Here is a 16,242-nt window from a genome sequence, read left to right on the forward strand (position 1 = left end):
GGCTGCGGGCAAGCCCCTTCCCTGCTCTGTGCCTGTTTCCCCAGCTGTACAATGGGAATAAAAGACACGGACCCTGCTTGATAAAGTGCTCTGAGCGCTCCAGAGGGAAAGGCCTTGATCCGAGTTAGGGGTGGTGGTTTATCTCGTGTGGGTTTCTTTTAAAAGCAGTGCCTGTTTGGGGTGGGCATTGGAGCCCGACTGCGCGGGTCAGGGGGGAAACAACCGGATTCTCGCGGGTTGGGTCAGCTCTGCTCCCGCCTGGGGGGCTAGCGTGGTGGCAGCTCCATGCCCCGCTCCGGGCAGACTTGGGTAGAGTTTGCTTGTGGCCTAAAACCAGACCTGAGCGGCTCTCTAGCGTGGATGCTCGTTATATCACTTTTAAGTTGGCTTGCACCTGTGAATTGACCGGCACCAGTTCAGCTGATAGATACAATACCAGATTTAAAGCACTATTAAGGCGTCCGTGTGCAGGAGTGGGTGCAGCCTTGTGTCCGCCAAGGGTCTCCTGTTCACACCCCTGACCCAGGCACTTGGGCCAGGAGAAAATCTGTGTGTTGAGCCAGACTCAGTGGGTATCCAGTCCCGCCTTCAGGGCAACTAGGGCTCCGAGGCATTAAACTTGCCCCTGCAGGAGTCATCAGTGCTTGGCAGCCCTGGTAGCTGAGGTGAATGGAGGTCTGTTTGGAAGTGCTTGGAGCCCAGGGTTGTGCCTGTGAAGCCAGGGCCGGTAAGCATGGTGTCGATTTCTTCCCTGTTCGGATCTCTCCCTGTTCCAGCCAGAGAAGAGGTAGAATTTGTGACCATGGAGGACAGGCTCCCCGGGCTCTCAAATAATAGCAATCCCTAGCGCTTTTCAAAGGAGGGTGGTCTTATTCCCATTTTACGGCTGTGGAATCTGAGGCAAAGTGAGGGGACGGGTCTTGCCTGTGGCAGGCTGGGAACAGACCCCAGTGCTGCCCAGTGCTCTGTCTGCTTGGCCACACTGGTCAGAGACAAAGCAGCGTGAAAGCGCCACGCAGAGCTGCTTCGCCAAAGGGTCCTGCATTGACCCTGGCCCGAAGCTAAACAAGGCAGCGCAGTGACAGGAAGGCAAAGCAAAGGCTGCGTGAGCCCCGCTAGGATCTGCAGAGGATCTGAGTCGGTTACAGGCCTCCCAGAGGCAGGTTGGCTCTTTAGCTTAAGCTGTACTGCATCCTGCTTTTTAGCTCAGGAGGGCCCTGGTTCAATCCCCAGGCTGTCAGCCGAGAGTTGTGCCTGTCTCCAAAACAATCAATCTGTGGCTTTGTCCCCAGGCACCTCTGCTGTCTCTAAACAGAGCCTAACTTTGCTGGCTCCAGAGCTCTGGTTTCCCCAACCCGAACGCAAGCTCCCATCACTCAAGGTACCGTGCAGTGTCCTGAAATAGCGGGAACCCTTTAAATAGTTGGGGAGCCTCTAGAGGCGCTCACTGTGTTCCAGGTTTTCCCCGAGTAGCCGGGTGGCTAGGTAGCAGGGCCTGGCTAGTCAGGAGCCGTGGTTAGACCCCGCTGTGCCCATGGAGGGTCTTCCTTACAGGTGGAGCTGGAAGCCTGGCCTGGCGTGAAGGGTGCCAACCTCTTCCCCTTACAAGCCCCCCGTTTGCAGCCCCTTGGCCTTTCCAGGCGTTAGGTGGTTTGGCCTGGAACATCTCTTGCTGGGCGTCTGCTGCAGGCTCAGTGGGTTTTTTTGGGGGGGGGGATTGCACCCAAGACATCTGAGCATCCATGAGACCAAGGCACGGGAGACTGATGTGTCACTTGCCCTGGCTGGAAACTTCTGCCCCACCCTTCTTTGCGCAGCTCTAATGCCCCCATGGGTTGGAGCCGGGATGTGCAAGGTGGCGGGGGTCGCCCTGAGGACAGAGATGTGCTGGACCCACTCCCAAACTTCTGGCTTTCCCAGTTGAGGTGTTGGTTGACCTTGTATCTAAAGACCAGGAGGCAACTAGTTGAAGGTAGCGCTAAGCCTATCTCCCTTAAAGGGCCATCCCATCCCCCAACCACTAGGCTTCGGGTTTAGGGAGACAGGGTGAAATATGTGACCTTCCACAATGACAGAAGGCGTCTTGACTCCCACTTGCCCCCACCCCCCACATCTGGGAGGGGAGTGGGGAATCGAGTGGGTTAGAACAAGGGGAAGCCAGGCCTCCTGGGTTTTACTCTGAGCACGGGGAGGGAAATAGGTTCATGTGGTTAAGCGAAGGGGAGGTAGGAAGGCTTCAATCCCCCAGCTCCTCCGCCGACCCATTGTGTGACCTGAAGCAAAATAACCGTCACTCTCGGCTCTGAGCTGTCAGTCGGTTTCTGAGGAACTCCAGGGGACCAAATGACTCTGCGTCATGCCAGGAGCCACAGTGGAATGCCCGGGCCCGTCTGCACGGTGCAGGGAGACAGGGCTGGGAGTCGGGGGCCGTCCCCTGCACCTGGAGCCATTTCTCGGTTTTCTGCTGCTGTGAATCCCCAGCGGCTGCCGGACGTAAACAGGAAACCACCGAGAGAAACTCTCTGGGTGGGGACCTTAGGACACCTGGGAGCCAGTGCGCCCCAACACCAGGCCTGCCTAGCCCCAGGGACCCCGCCAGAGATCAGGGTAGGGGACCACAGCATTCCCAGGCCTGCAGTCGTGACCAGTGGGTGGCAGATGATCACTGGGGGGACACAGATTTGGTTGGTTCCTGTCTGCACGCCTGGCGTGACTCACTTCCGGCTGACTTGTGAATCATAGAATCAGAAAATATCATAGTTGGAAGGGACCTCAGGAGGTATCTAGTCCAATCCCCTGCTCAAAGCAGGACCAATCCCAACTAAATCATTCCAGCCAGGGCTTTGCCAAGCTGGGCCTTAAAAACCTCTAAGGAAGGAGATTCCACCACCTCCCTAGGGAACCCATTCCAGTGCTTCACCACCCTCCTAGTGCAATAGTGTTTCCTAATATCCAACCTAGGCCTCCCACACTGCAACTTGAGACCATTGCTCCTTGTTCTGTCTTCTGCCACCACTGAGAACAGATAGTTGAAAGCAGCTATCAACCCTCCCCCTCACTCTTCTCTGCTGCAGACTAAATAAGCCCAGTTCCCTCAACCTCTCCTCGTAAGTCATGTGCTCCAACCCCCTGATCATTTTTGTTGCCCTTCGCTGGACTCTCTCCAATTTTTCCACATCTTTCTTGTCGTGTGGGGCCCAAAACTGGACACAGTTCTCCAGATTAGGCCTCACCAATGTTGAATAGAGGGGAATAATCACGTCTCTCGATCTGCTGGCAATGCCCCTACTTATGCAGCCCAAAATGCCGTTAGCCTTCTTAGCAACGAGGACACACTGTTGACTCATATCTAGCTTCTCATGCACTGTAATCCCAAAGGTCCTTTTCTGCAGATCTGCTGCTTAGCCACTAGGTCCCTAGTCTGTAGCAATGCATGGGGATTCTTCCGTCCTAAGGGCAGGACTCTGCACTTGTCCTTGTTGAACCTCATCAGGTTTCTTTTGGCCCAATTCTCTAATTTGTCTAGGTCTCTCTGTATCCTATCCCTACCCTCCAGCGTATCTACCACTCCTCCCAGTTTAGTGTCTGCAAACTTGCTGAGGGTGCAGTCCATGCCGTCCTCCAGATAATTCATGAAGATATTGAACAAAATACAACCCCAGGACCGACCCTTGGGGTCCTCCGCTTGATACCAGCTGCCAGCTAGACATGGAGCCATTGATCACTACCCGTTGAGCCCGATGATCTAGCCAGCTTTCTATCCACCTTATAGTCCATTCATCCAGCCCATACTTCTTTAACTTGCTGGCAAGAATACTGTGGGAGACCGTGTCAAAAGCTTTGCTAAAGTCGAGGAATAACACGTCCACTGCTTTCCCCTCATCCACAGAGCCAGTTATCTCCTCATAGAAGGCAATTAGGTTGGTCAGGCATGACTTGCCCTTGGTGAATCCATGCTGCTGAAGCATCAGTTGGGGGGTTTCTAGCTGCTCGCTTTCAGAGCGTCTCCTCTGGCCGTCCCTCCACGCACTATCTGGCCTGTCTGTCTGGGGCTCCTAAGGACGGCTAGTTTAGTACATGAACAGTATAGGGGTAGTAAGCCTGGTCTTGTATTGATCCAGCGCCTCTCAGCCGGCAGGAGCCCAGTGCCCGTCACAGGCGATCCATGGAGGGGCTGCAGCCGTCGCTGAATTGCAGCCACTTCTGGGGTGGAATATGGTGCGGGTGGCAACGCTATGCAGCCATTTGGGGTGCTGTCTCCCCACCCCACCCAAGCACCACAAATCCTCCCCTCCCCACGCTCAGCTCACCAACAGCCCCTCGTATTTACCTATAGCTCCTCCCCTGCCCAGCGCCCCTCTCCCTCCACTTGCTGCAGTCTGGGCTGAGTGCTGGGGGGACCTTATCCTCTCGGAGGCAGTGCTGCCCCCATACCTGGGTGTAATGCTACAGGGGTGGGGTGGGGGGCTTGGCGAGGGGCGCTGTGCTGCTGGGGGTGGGGTGTGGGGCTGGGGGCTTGGCGAGGGGCTCCGTGATACTGGGGGTGGGGGGGCTCAGCAGGGGATGCCATGCTGCTGGGCATGGGGTGGGGGCTCAGCGGGACGCACTGTGCTGCTGGGGAGGTGGGGAGGGGCGGGGGCTCAGCAGGGGCGCTGTGCTGCTGGGGGTGGGGGGTGGGGCGGGGGGTCGTCGAGGGACACTGTGCTGTGGGGGGTGGAGTTGGCACAGGGGGTGCCGTGCTGCTGCTGCTGAGGGTGGGGTGGGGGGCTCGGCGGGGGACGCTGTGCTGCTGGGGGTGGGGTGGGGGGCTCAGTGGGGGGCGCTGTGCTGCTGGGGGTGGGGTGGGGGGCTCAGTGGGGGACGCTGTGCTGTGGGGGGTGAGGTGGGGGGCTCGGCAGAGGGCGCTGTGCTGCTGGGGTTGGCGCGGGAGGCTCAGCGGGGGGGCTCTGCTGTGGGTGGCTCGGTGGGGGGTTTGGTGGGGGGCGCTGTGCTGCTGGGGGTGGGGCAGGGGGCTCGGTGGGGGGCGCTGTGCTGTGGGGGATGGGGTGGGGGGCTCCTTGAGGGGCACTGTGCTGTGGGGGGTGGGGCAGGGGGCTCACAGGGTGTGCTGTGGGGTGGGGTGGGGGCTCAGCAGGGGGCGCTGAGCTGTGGGGTGGGGCGGGGGGCTCAGTGGGGGGCACTGTGCTGTGGGGGGTGGGGTGGGGCGGGGGGCTCAGCGGGGGGCACTGTGCTGTGGGGGGTGGGGCGGGGCTGGGGGCTCAGCGGGGGGGCTGTGCTGTGGGGGGTGGGGTGAGGGGCTCAGTGGGGGGCACTGTGCTGTGGGGGGTGGGGCAGGGGGATCAGAGGGGGGCGCTGTGCTGTGGGGTGGGGGGCTCAGCGGTGGGCGCTGTGCTGCTGGGGGTGGGGCGGGGGGCTCAGTGGGGGGCGCTGTGCTATGGGGGATGGGGTGAGGGGCTCAGTGGGGGGTGCTGTGCTGTGGGGGGTGGGGTAGGGGGCTCAGTGGGGGCGCTGCGCTGTGGGGGGTGGGGCGGGGTGGGGGGCTCAGCAGGGGGCTGAGCTGTGGGAGGTGGGGTGAGGGGCTCAGTGGGGGGCACTGTGCTGTGGGGGGTGGGGTGGGGCGGGGGGCTCAGTGAGGGGTGCTGTGCTGTGGGGTGCGGTGGGGGGCTCAGTGGGGGGCGCTGTGCTGTGGGGTGGGGCGGGAGGCTCAGAGGGGGGCACCATGCTGTGGGGGGTGGGCTGGGGTGGGGGCTCAGCGGGGGGCGCAGTGCTGTGGGGGGGCTCAGCGGGGGGCGCTGTGCTGTGGGGGGGGCTCAGAGGGGGGCTCAGCGGGGGGCGCTGTGCTGTGGGGGGGCTCAGAGGGGGGCTCAGCGGGGGGCACAGTGCTGTGGGGGGGCTCAGCGGGGGGCACAGTGCCGTGGGGGGGGCTCGGCGGGGGGCGCTGTGCTACAGGAAGTGCTGTCCTAGGTCCCCGCTCGGACACTTTTCCTGGGGTGTCAGGCCGAACCCGGCCCAACTCCCGCAGTACCAGCCTGCCCCCCCCATGCCTCCACCAGCCTGACTCGGGGGCACCGCCCAGCGTCCATTCCCAGGTGCAGGGATCCAGGCCAGGTACTTCCCGGCCCCGAGCCACTCACAGCCTCAAGGGCTTTCGCTTTATTTGCCTTCACATTTTTGCAGCTTTGTCTGGGCTCTCCATGGCCTGGCCCTGCCCCCCATCCAGTTCTCCCCGCAGTGCTCCATAGCCTGGCCCTGCCCCCCATCCAGTTCTCCCCCCAGTGCTCCACAGCCTGGCCCTGCCCCCCATCCAGTTCTCCCCCCAGTGCTCCACGGCCTGGCCCTGCCCCCCATCCAGTTCTCCCCCCAGTGCTCCACGGCCTGGCCCTGCCCCCCGCCCAGTTCTCCCCCCAGTGCTCCACGGCCTGGCCCTGCCCCCCGCCCAGTTCTCCCCCCAGTGCTCCATGGCCTGGCCCTGCCCCCCGCCCAGTTCTCCCCCCAGTGCTCCACAGCCTGGCCCTGCCCCCCATCCAGTTCTCCCCCCAGTGCTCCATGGCCTGGCCCTGCCCCCCATCCAGTTCTCCCCCCAGTGCCCCACGGCCTGGCCCTGCCCCCCATCCATTTCCCCCCCCAGTGCTCCATGGCCTGGCCCTGCCCCCTGCCCAGTTCTCCCCCCAGTGCTCCACGGCCTGGCCCTGCCCCCCATCCAGTTCTCCCCCCAGTGCTCCACGGCCTGGCCCTGCCCCCCATCCAGTTCTCCCCCCAGTGCTCCACGGCCTGGCCCTGCCCCCTGCCCAGTTCTCCCCCCAGTGCTCCATGGCCTGGCCCTGCCCCCCGCCCAGTTCTCCCCCCAGTGCTCCACGGCCTGGCCCTGCCCCCCGCCCAGTTCTCCCCCCAGTGCTCCACGGCCTGGCCCTGCCCCCCATCCAGTTCTCCCCCCCGTGCTCCAGGGCCTGGCCCTGCCCCCCGCCCAGTTCTCCCCCCAGTGCTCCACGGCCTGGCCCTGCCCCCCGCCCAGTTCTCCCCCCAGTGCTCCACGGCCTGGCCCTGCCCCCCGCCCAGTTCTCCCCCCAGTGCTCCACGGCCTGGCCCTGCCCCCCGCCCAGTTCTCCCCCCAGTGCTCCACGGCCTAGCCCTGCCCCCCGCCCAGTTCTCCCCCCAGTGCTCCACAGCCTGGCCCTGCCCCCCATCCAGTTCTCCCCCCCGTGCTCCATGGCCTGGCCCTGCCCCCCGCCCAGTTCTCCCCCCAGTGCTCCACGGCCTGGCCCTGCCCCCTGCCCAGTTCTCCCCCGCCCCCCCCCCCGTGCTCCATGGCCTGGCCCTGCCCCCGGCCCAGTTCTCCTCCCAGTGCTCCAGGGCCTGGCCCTGCCCCCGGCCCAGTTCTCCTCCCAGTGCTCCAGGGCCTGGCCCTGCCCCCGGCCCACTTCTCCCCCCAGTGCTCCACGGCCTGGCCCTGCCTCCCGCCCAGTTCTCCCCCCAGTGCTCCATGGCCTGGTCCTGCCCCCTACCCAGTTCTCCCCCCAGTGCTCCACGGCCTGGCCCTGCCCCCCGCCCAGTTTTCCCTCCAGTGCTCCATGGCCTGGCCCTGCCCCCCGCCCAGTTCTCCCTCCAGTGCTCCATGGCCTGGCCCTGCCCCCCGCCCAGTTCTCCCCCCAGTGCTCCATGGCATGGCCCTGCCCCCCACCCGCGCCGCCACCACCCCCGCCTTTCTGATATCCAGGAATTGGAGACCCAGCCCCAGGCAATGCCCCTGCCTGTCCCTGGGAAGGGGAAAGATGTTTTGGGCATTTGAATTATGACCCCCCTGCACAACCACCTACCACCCACCATCCATCCACCCACGGTCCATCCCCCACCATCCATACATCCTCCTCCCACCCACTGTCCCTCCATCCACCCACTGTTCATCCCCCAGCATCCATCCACCTCCCACCCACCATCTGTCCATCCACCCACCCACCACCCACTCTCCATCCACCATCCATCCACCCACTGTCCATCCCCCAGCATCCATCCACCTCCTACCCACTGTCCATCCACCCACCGTCCATCCACCCCCCCGCCCCACTGTCCACCCCCTACCATCCATCCTCCCACCTACCACCCATCATCGATCCACTGTCCATCCACTTCCCACCCACTGTCCATCCACCCTCCGTCCATCCATCCACCTCCTATCCACTGTCCACCCACCCACCATCCATCCATCCACCTACCACCCACCGTCCATCCACCCACGGTCCATCCCCCACCATCCATCCTCCTCCCACCCACTGTCCCTCCATTCACCCACTGTTCATCCCCCAGCATCCATCCACCTCCCACCCACCATCTGTCCATCCATCCACCCACCCACCACCCACTCTCCATCCACCGTCCATCCACCCACTGTCCATCCCCCAGCATCCATCCACCTCCCACCCACCATCCACCCACCCACCACCCACTGTCCATCCACCCACCCACCTCCCATCCACTGTCCATCCACCCACCGTCCATCCACACCTCCCCGCTGTCCATCCCCTACCATCCATCTTCCCACCTACCACCCACCATCGATCCACTGTCCATCCACCTCCCACCCACCATCCATCCACCCACCACCCACTGTCCATTCACCCTCCATTCACTGTCCATGCACCCACCATCCATGCACCTACCATCCACTGTCCATCCACTCAACCTCCATCCACCCACCATCAAACCACTGCCTTTCCCCCACCATCCATCCACCCTCCATTCACTGTCCATCCATCCACCCACCACCCATCTACCCAACATCTTTCCACCCATCCCTGCATCTCCCCATGGATGGATCCACCCCTACCACTCATTCAGCCATGCCCCTATCCATTTAGCTGCCCCCACCCACCCATCCATCCTGCACCTGGGACACCATTTCGCCGCACTGTGACAGGGCCCTCATTTACAGCCAGAAGAGCAGGTGAAATGGCCGTATCACCCATGGGTAGCGGCACTGGGGGAGCATGTGCAGCGGCCGTGCGTGGTGCAAGGCAGCTGTGCGGTGGCCATGTATAGTGTTGAGCGCCTGTGCCCAATGGCCATGCAGGGTGTGAGGTGGCTGTGCGTGGCACTGGGCGAGTGTGCCCAGTGGCACTGGCCGAGCGCGCACAGCGGCTGTGTGTGATGATAGCTGTGTACGAGCGGCAGTTGTGTGCTGACCTTGCTTGGCGCTGGGCCAGCGCATTGTGTGTGTGTGCGCTGCCCGTGCTGGCATGGTATGGAAACGGGGACACTTGCGCCATTGGTGATTACAGAGCCAGCCCCGCGTGCTGCTTCTGGCAACGTCAGCAATGTTTCCCTCTTGCCCAGCACTTCCCAGCCTGCCAGCCCTGGTCACCCCCCTAGGGACCTCAGCCCTCTGCCTGCCCTGGGGAGGGGAGGACGTGTCAGGGGCAGACGGGCCCAGGGCTGGGCCACCCCCCGGCCAGCCCTTGGAAACCCCCTTTCCGGTGTGTGTGAAATCCCGGACTGCGCTTCCTAGCAATCGCTAGTGCGGGACTGCGGGGCGGGGGTGGGGGTGGGCAAGGGTGTCTGCTGGCGAATGGCAGCAGGGCGGGCAGAGCTGCCAGCCATTCACACGCCAGCTGGGGCAGCGAGGGCGGGCGGGCGCAGGGGAGCCTTTGAGGCTGCAAAGGAGCTGAGATCTGAGGATGCATCTGTGCCACTGAGCTGCTCCGGTGCCAGCGTCCCCCCAGGCTGGGGGCTTCCACTCAGCTCTCCAGAGACCCTCCCTGGCAGCTTGGTATGTGCCTGTCCCCCCCATCCCCCTGCTCTTGAGATCAGTCCCTGGGGAGGGGAAGTGAAAGACTGGGGCATGCAGCTGTACAGGACCCCCCACCCCAAGCCGTGCATGCTGCCTAAGGGGCAGGAGTTGGGGGGGGCAGACATGGGGGACTGCTTGGTGGAGCAGGGGAGGGAGTGTGAGGGGGGTGGTGAACAGCAAACCCCTCCCTGCCAGATGCCCCCTCCCCTAGGGCCCCACAAGTAAATAAACTGCAGGGGGCGTGGTTTTGGGGAACGGGGGTCTGAGTGGGAGGTGAGGGCACATGTGTTATACCTAGGGTGACCAGACAGCAAGTGTGAAAAATCGGGACTGGGGGGGGGTAATAGGGGCCTGTATAAGAAAAAGACCCAAAAATCAGTTCTGTCCCTATAAAATCAGGACATCTAGTCACTCTAGTTATCCCGGGGGGTGGGGGAAAGGGTAAACAGAGGCAGGGGGATGGGGTGCTACATCCAACCCCAGCTGTCTTGAGGCCACAGAGGTGGTCCCCCATCTCAAACAGACATAGGGGGCACCGAATGGGCCAAGCTAGCTGTTTACCCCCAACTTCTCCGAGAGCTGGCACCAAGCCCACCCCACCCTCCTCCCAGGGCCCTTTCCACACTCCAACATGCCCTGCACACACACCACCCACATGGCATATGCGTCACCCCCTGGTATACAGGCTCCCCCACACATGTCACTGCTACACATCATCCCCTGTGACAGAGACATCACTTTTCACACCCAGCCAGGTCCCTGTGCAGCTCCAACGCCTACAGCCATGCAACCCTGCCAGAGATCCCCAACCACTGTACAATGGTAGGTTGGTACCATTATCCCCTGTGCTATGGATGGGGAAACAGAGGTATGGAGTGAGGCCCTGACTTAGCTAAGGGCAGCGGCAAAGCCAGGAATAGAACCCAGGCAGTCTGACTCATTATCTCCCCATGGCAAACATTTTCCTTTCCCAGGAACAGAACCCAGCTCCCACAACCATCTCCACTCTGATCTCTTGACCTCACTTCCCTCCAAGAACTGAGGACAGACCCCAGACATCCTGATTCACAATTCCTCCCGCAAATCTAGGTCGCTTCCTGAACCAGGAACAGAACCCAGGAGTCCTGATTCCCCAGCGCCCCCTGCTCTAACCCCTTGACCCCACTCCCCTCCCAGAGCTGAGGCTAGAACCCAGGAGTCCTGGCTCCCAGGCCAGTGCATTGTCTACTATACCACCCTGCTTCATACAGATACCCCCTGGCCCCCATAAAACCTGCCAGCTGCATGTGCCATCTTGGCCCCCTCACTGAGCACAGCGCCCCTAGTGTGCCAGCCACAGTTCTGCTACCGCTGTGGGAGTTCCCCCACTCATTGTGCGGCAGAACGGGGCTCCCGCCCCCACAGCCGCACGGCCGGCTGCTGCGTGCACCATTCACTGCCTGGCGCACGTGTTCAGTGTTCGGGGAGCCCAGGCAGGAAGCTGGGCCTCAGGGTAGTGTCGTCACTGTCGTGGGGTGGGAAAGGAAATGGTCTCGCCGCAGTGCACCTCAGCCACCCTTAAAGAGCCAGGATGCTGGAAGCCAGGTATGTGTGGGGCGTGGGGAGGCTGATCATTGGCCTGCTGGCGACATGCACGGGCATGCTGAAGTGGGAGGCCTTGGGAGTGCCAGAGGCACATGGGCTATTGTGGTCCTTGACCAGGCTTTCTTGTGTTCAGTGTCGGCCGATGGCCTCGTCCCACTGCAGCCGGTGGATGAAACCCTGGGAGAGCTAGTAAAAAAAGATTGTCACATATGTGTATCATGATAGCAGCTATGAGCCCCAGTCTTGGCCCAGGCCCCCACAGTGCTAAGAGCTGTACATTCATATTGCTATTAGGTATATTATGGTAGTGCTTAGATGCCCCAGTCATGGCCCAGGCCCCCACGGCACTAGGAGCTGTACATTCATATTGCTATTTGGTGTATTACAGTAGCACTTCGATGCCCCAGTCATGAGCTAGACTCCCACCATGGCCATAGGTGCTGTACATTCGTATTGCTATTAGGTGTATTACGGTAGCACCCAGGGGCTGCAGTCCAGCCAAGGACCCCATTGTGCCTGGTGCTGTACAAGCAAAGAACAATGAGCTTGTGTTTTCTCACCTGTTCGCTCATTGGTTCCCCCCACTATGTGTGAAAAAGACAGTGAGGCCGGATTCCTCACATGTACTGCGAAGAATGTGGACTCTGCGTGGCTGTGTGCATCCCTCATACGTACTGCAAGGAGTGGTAGCTACGCTGGAGGGTAGGGGTAGGATACAGAGGGACCTAGACAAATCAGAGGATTGGGCCAAAAGAAACCTGATGAGGTTCAACAAGGACAAATACAGAGTCCTGCACTTAGGACGGAAGAATCCCATGCACTGCTACAGATTAGGGACCAAATGGCTAGGCAGCAGATCTGCAGAAAAGGACCTAGGGGTTACAGTGCATGAGAAGCTGGATATGAGTCAGCAGTGTGCCCTTGTTGCCAAGTAGGTCAATGGCATTTTGGGCTGTGTAAGTCGGGGCATTGCCAGCAGATTGAGGGACGTGATCATTCCCCTCTATTCGACTTTGGTGAGACCTCATCTGGAGAACTGTGTCCAGTTTTGGGCCCCAAGAAGGATGTGGAAAAATTGGAGAGAGTCCAGCGGAGGGCAACAAAAATGATTAGGGGGCTGGAGCACATGACTTATGCGGAGAGGCTGAGGGAACTGGGATTGTTTAGTCTGCAGAAGAGAAGAGTGAGGGGGGATTTGATAGCTGCTTTCAACTACCTGAAGGGGGTAGGGGGTGGGGTTCCAAAGAGGATGGAGCTCGGCTATTCTCAGTGGTGGCAGATGACAGAACAAGGAGCGATGGTCTCAAGTTGCAGTGGGGGAGGTCTAGGTTGGATATTAGGAAACACTATTTCACTAGGAGGGTGGTGAAGCACTGGAATGGGTTCCCTAGGGAGGGGGTGGAATCTCCTTCCTTAGAGGTTTTTAAGGCTCAGCTTGACAAAGCCCTGGCTGGGATAATTTAGTTGGGGTTGGTCCTGCTCTGAGCAGGGGGTTGGACTAGCTACCTCCTGAGGTCTCTTCCAACCCTGATCTTCTATGATTCTATGAACGCGAATTCAGTGCACGTGCGTGTGTGCATGCATATGCACACACACACACACGCATGCACGCACGCACGCACGCACGCCACCCTTGGCATGACCTCGTGCTACACCGCAACAGAGACCAAAGTGCACAGTTAGGGAGCGCACAGCCCCTTCCCAAACCCAGCAATGCCCACCAATTAATGCTCTGCCTCCCAGCCCCACATGTGCCCCTTGCTCCCAAGTCCCAACATAGCTGCTGGTTCTCAGCCCCACGTCAGCCTATTCCCCAGCCCAGCCTCATTTCGCTTCTGTACCCGCCTGCCCCACAGCAGTGAATTTTCTGTTCCCAGCCCTTTTTTCTGCCCCAGTCCATCTCAGTTCTCCCCCCCAGCTCCAATTTGCCCCTTGCCCCCAGGCCCATGTCATTTCTGCCCCCTAGCCCGTCACACCTCTGCTCCTTCTACAACTGTGGAGGCTCTTCCCTGCCCTGGGCCTGAGGGGAGGGGCAGCTCCTGCAGGGCCACCTTATTGCAGAGATGGCAGGCGGAGGAGCAGGGAGCCGGGCCACCCAGAGACTTCTCTCCCCCCTCCCTTACCCAAAAAATCCTGTAGGCTTTGTGCGGGGAGGGTGGGGGAGCCTCCTCCGCTAGTCTTCTGCAGCTCTGATTGGCTGCTCTCCCCCCCCCCCCAGCAGGTGAAGTAACTGGGAAAAGACAGCTAGTCAGAGAGTGTGTGTGTGTGTGTGTGTGTGTGTGTGTGTGTGTGTGCTGCCCCCTGCTGGCAGGGACGAGCTCTGTTCCGTGTGTGTGTGTGTGTGTGTGTGTGTGTGCTGCCCCCTGCTGGCGTGGACAAGCCCTGTTCCGTGTGTGTGTGCTGCCCCCTGCTGGCGGTGTGTGTGTGTGTGTGTGTGCTGCCCTTTGCTGGCAGGGAAGAGCCCTGCTCTCTCTGTGTGTGCATGTGTGTGTGTTCTGCTCCCTGCTGGAGGGGACAAGCCCTGCTCTGTGTGTGTGTGTGTGGGGGGGGGAGTGGGTGCGCCCCCTGCTGGAAAGGACAAGCCCTGCTCTGTGTGTATTTGTGTGTGTGTGTGTGTGTGCTGTCTCCTGGTGGCAGGGAAGAGCCCTGTTCCATGTGTGTGTGTGTGTGCGTGCGCTCACTTCCCCCTGCTGGCATGGACAAGCCCTGTTCAGTGAGTGTGTGTGTGCACGCACTGCCCCCTGCTGGCATGGACAAGCCCTGCTCCGTGTGTGTGTGTGTGTGTGTGTGTGTGTGTGCGCATGCTGCTCCCTGCTGGCAGCGACAAACGCTGCTCTGTGTGTGTGTGTGTGTGTGTGTGTGTGTGTGCTGCCCCCTGCTGGAGGGGACAAGCCCTGCTCTGTGTGTGTGTGTGTGTGTGTGTGTGTGTGTGTGTGTGTGTGTGTGCGCGCGCGCGCCCCCTGCTGGCAGGGACGAGCCCTGCTCCCTGTGTAGACAGCACGTGTGCTCTGAAGACACTGTTGATGGCGGGGTGCGGGGGGGGAGGTCCCACGCTGCTATTAAGACCCGCTCTCTCTTTGCAGCGCCGCCCCCCAGCACCATGCTGAACGCCAGTGCCCCCTGCCCGTCCAATGCCTCGCGCTGCGGGGTGGATTTCCAGGTTGGCCAGGAGCTGGTGGTCTCTCTCTACGGTGTCGTCTTCCTGCTAGGCCTGGCCACCAACGCGCTGACCCTGTGGCCCATCATGCAGCAGGTGCGGCTGGGCAACGTGCTGGCCGTCTACCTGCTGGGCCTGGCCACCTCCGACGTGCTCTACCTGTTCACCCTGCCGCTGTGGATGCTGTACGTGTGGCGGGGGCACCAGTGGACCCTGAGCAGCCTGGTCTGCCACGCCGCCGGCTTCGTCTTCTACTCCAACATGTACGTCAGCGTCCTGCTCCTCTGCCTCATCTCCTTGGAGCGCTACCTGGCCGTGGCCCACCCACTCCGCTCCCTGGGCCTGCGGAGCCGCCGCTCGGCCGCCACCGCCAGCGCCCTGGTGGCCGTGCTGGTTTTCACCTTCCATGTGGGCATTGCCCTGCGCTCCCCGGAGCCGGCCAATGCCTCCTGCTACGACAGCTACCCGCTGCAGCCCGGCGTGGCCCGGTTCAACTACTTCCGGGTGGCCGCCGGCTTCGCGCTGCCCTTGCTGGTCCTGGCGGTCTCCTACCTCAAGATCTTCCAGGGGGTGCGGGCCAGCAGCACCCTGCTGGGCTGGCAGAAGGCCAAGGTGAAGCGGCTCTCTCTGGGCGTTATCGGCATCTTCCTGCTCTGCTTCGCCCCCTACCACTTGCTGCTGCTGGTGCGGACGGTGGCCTCTGCGGTGCTAGACGGCTGCTCCCTCTGCTCCTTTGAGCAGCGGCTCCACCTGCCCTTCTCCCTGGCCCTGGCCCTGTCCAGCCTCAACAGCGCCCTGGACCCCGTCCTCTACGCCCTGGTGAGCGACAGCATCAAGGGCGACCTACGGAAGGTGTTCGGCTACGTGGTCCGCACCCCGCCACCCGGCACAATCACCTCTCTGGCCTTGTGACCGGGGCTGGCATGGCACTGACCGAGGGAGACTGGATTGGGGATGCCCAATGCCACTGGAAGGGGCAGCTACATGCTTAGGAACATCGGCCTCGCCCATGAGAGAAAGCCGGCAGTGGCCCCGATGGCACCAAGAAACGCAGCTGGAGCCATAGGCGGATGCCAAAGGCTGGAGGGGAGGGGTTTGGGCCCAGCAATGGCTGAGGGGGTGGACTAGATGGCTTGCCAATGAGGCCGGATAGACGGGGGCATTGTGGGAAGGGGACAGCCGTGCCTCGGAGCTTGCACTCAGCGGCCAAGCGGTCGCTGGGATCCCAGGCGCTGCATGGGGCTTGGAGGGAGCTAAATCTGAGAACTCTGCAGAGAGCGGGGTGCAGGACAGGAGATGCTCCAAAGAGGGTGAAGGATTATTTAGGGGGAGCAACGAAGGGCGATGAAGACAGAGCGGGTAAAGCAAGATATGATTCCCTAACAGCGAGGCTGGGGGATCCTCTCTGCCTGGGACAGAGCCCATCTCACTGGGGACTTAAATCGAGGGGTCCATGGTGTTGAGAAGGGGGCGTCTCCACTCAGGAAGAGAGAAACTGTTAACAAGCCCTCGTTCACTGTCCCAACACTAAAGTGTAGTCCAAGGCTGGACATCAAGTTTTGCAGGTGACTTTCACTATAGTAACCACCGATGAACATCTTTCAAACCTTTTCTTACAAGGACCCTGAAAGAGAAGGGAAAACAGTCCAAGTCCTGAAGGAGACATCTCTTTTAATGAGGCATCAGCGCCTTTAGCAATAAAAGGTTGTTATAGGTAATA

At 61.3% G+C, this 16,242-nt stretch overlaps 1 protein-coding gene across 1 annotated transcript; it reads left to right on the forward strand.

Annotated features, from left to right (window-relative positions):
- Window positions 1-9,661: 9,661 nt before the first annotated feature.
- LOC115641426 (probable G-protein coupled receptor 132) lies at window positions 9,662-16,242 on the forward strand. The gene is made up of 2 exons (XM_030544584.1): window positions 9,662-9,760; window positions 14,449-16,242. Exon 2 carries the CDS (start codon window positions 14,466-14,468, stop codon window positions 15,432-15,434), a length of 969 nt encoding a protein of 322 aa, XP_030400444.1. The 5' UTR covers window positions 9,662-9,760; window positions 14,449-14,465; the 3' UTR covers window positions 15,435-16,242.

The sequence above is a fragment of the Gopherus evgoodei genome, unplaced genomic scaffold (genome assembly GCF_007399415.2).
Source record: "Gopherus evgoodei ecotype Sinaloan lineage unplaced genomic scaffold, rGopEvg1_v1.p scaffold_34_arrow_ctg1, whole genome shotgun sequence".
Taxonomy (NCBI): domain Eukaryota; kingdom Metazoa; phylum Chordata; order Testudines; family Testudinidae; genus Gopherus; species Gopherus evgoodei.

Excerpts from the sequence above, each read along its gene's own strand:
- LOC115641426 (XM_030544584.1), top strand. The coding sequence starts at position 14,466 with ATGCTGAACGCCAGTGCCCCCTGCCCGTCCAATGCCTCGCGCTGCGGG.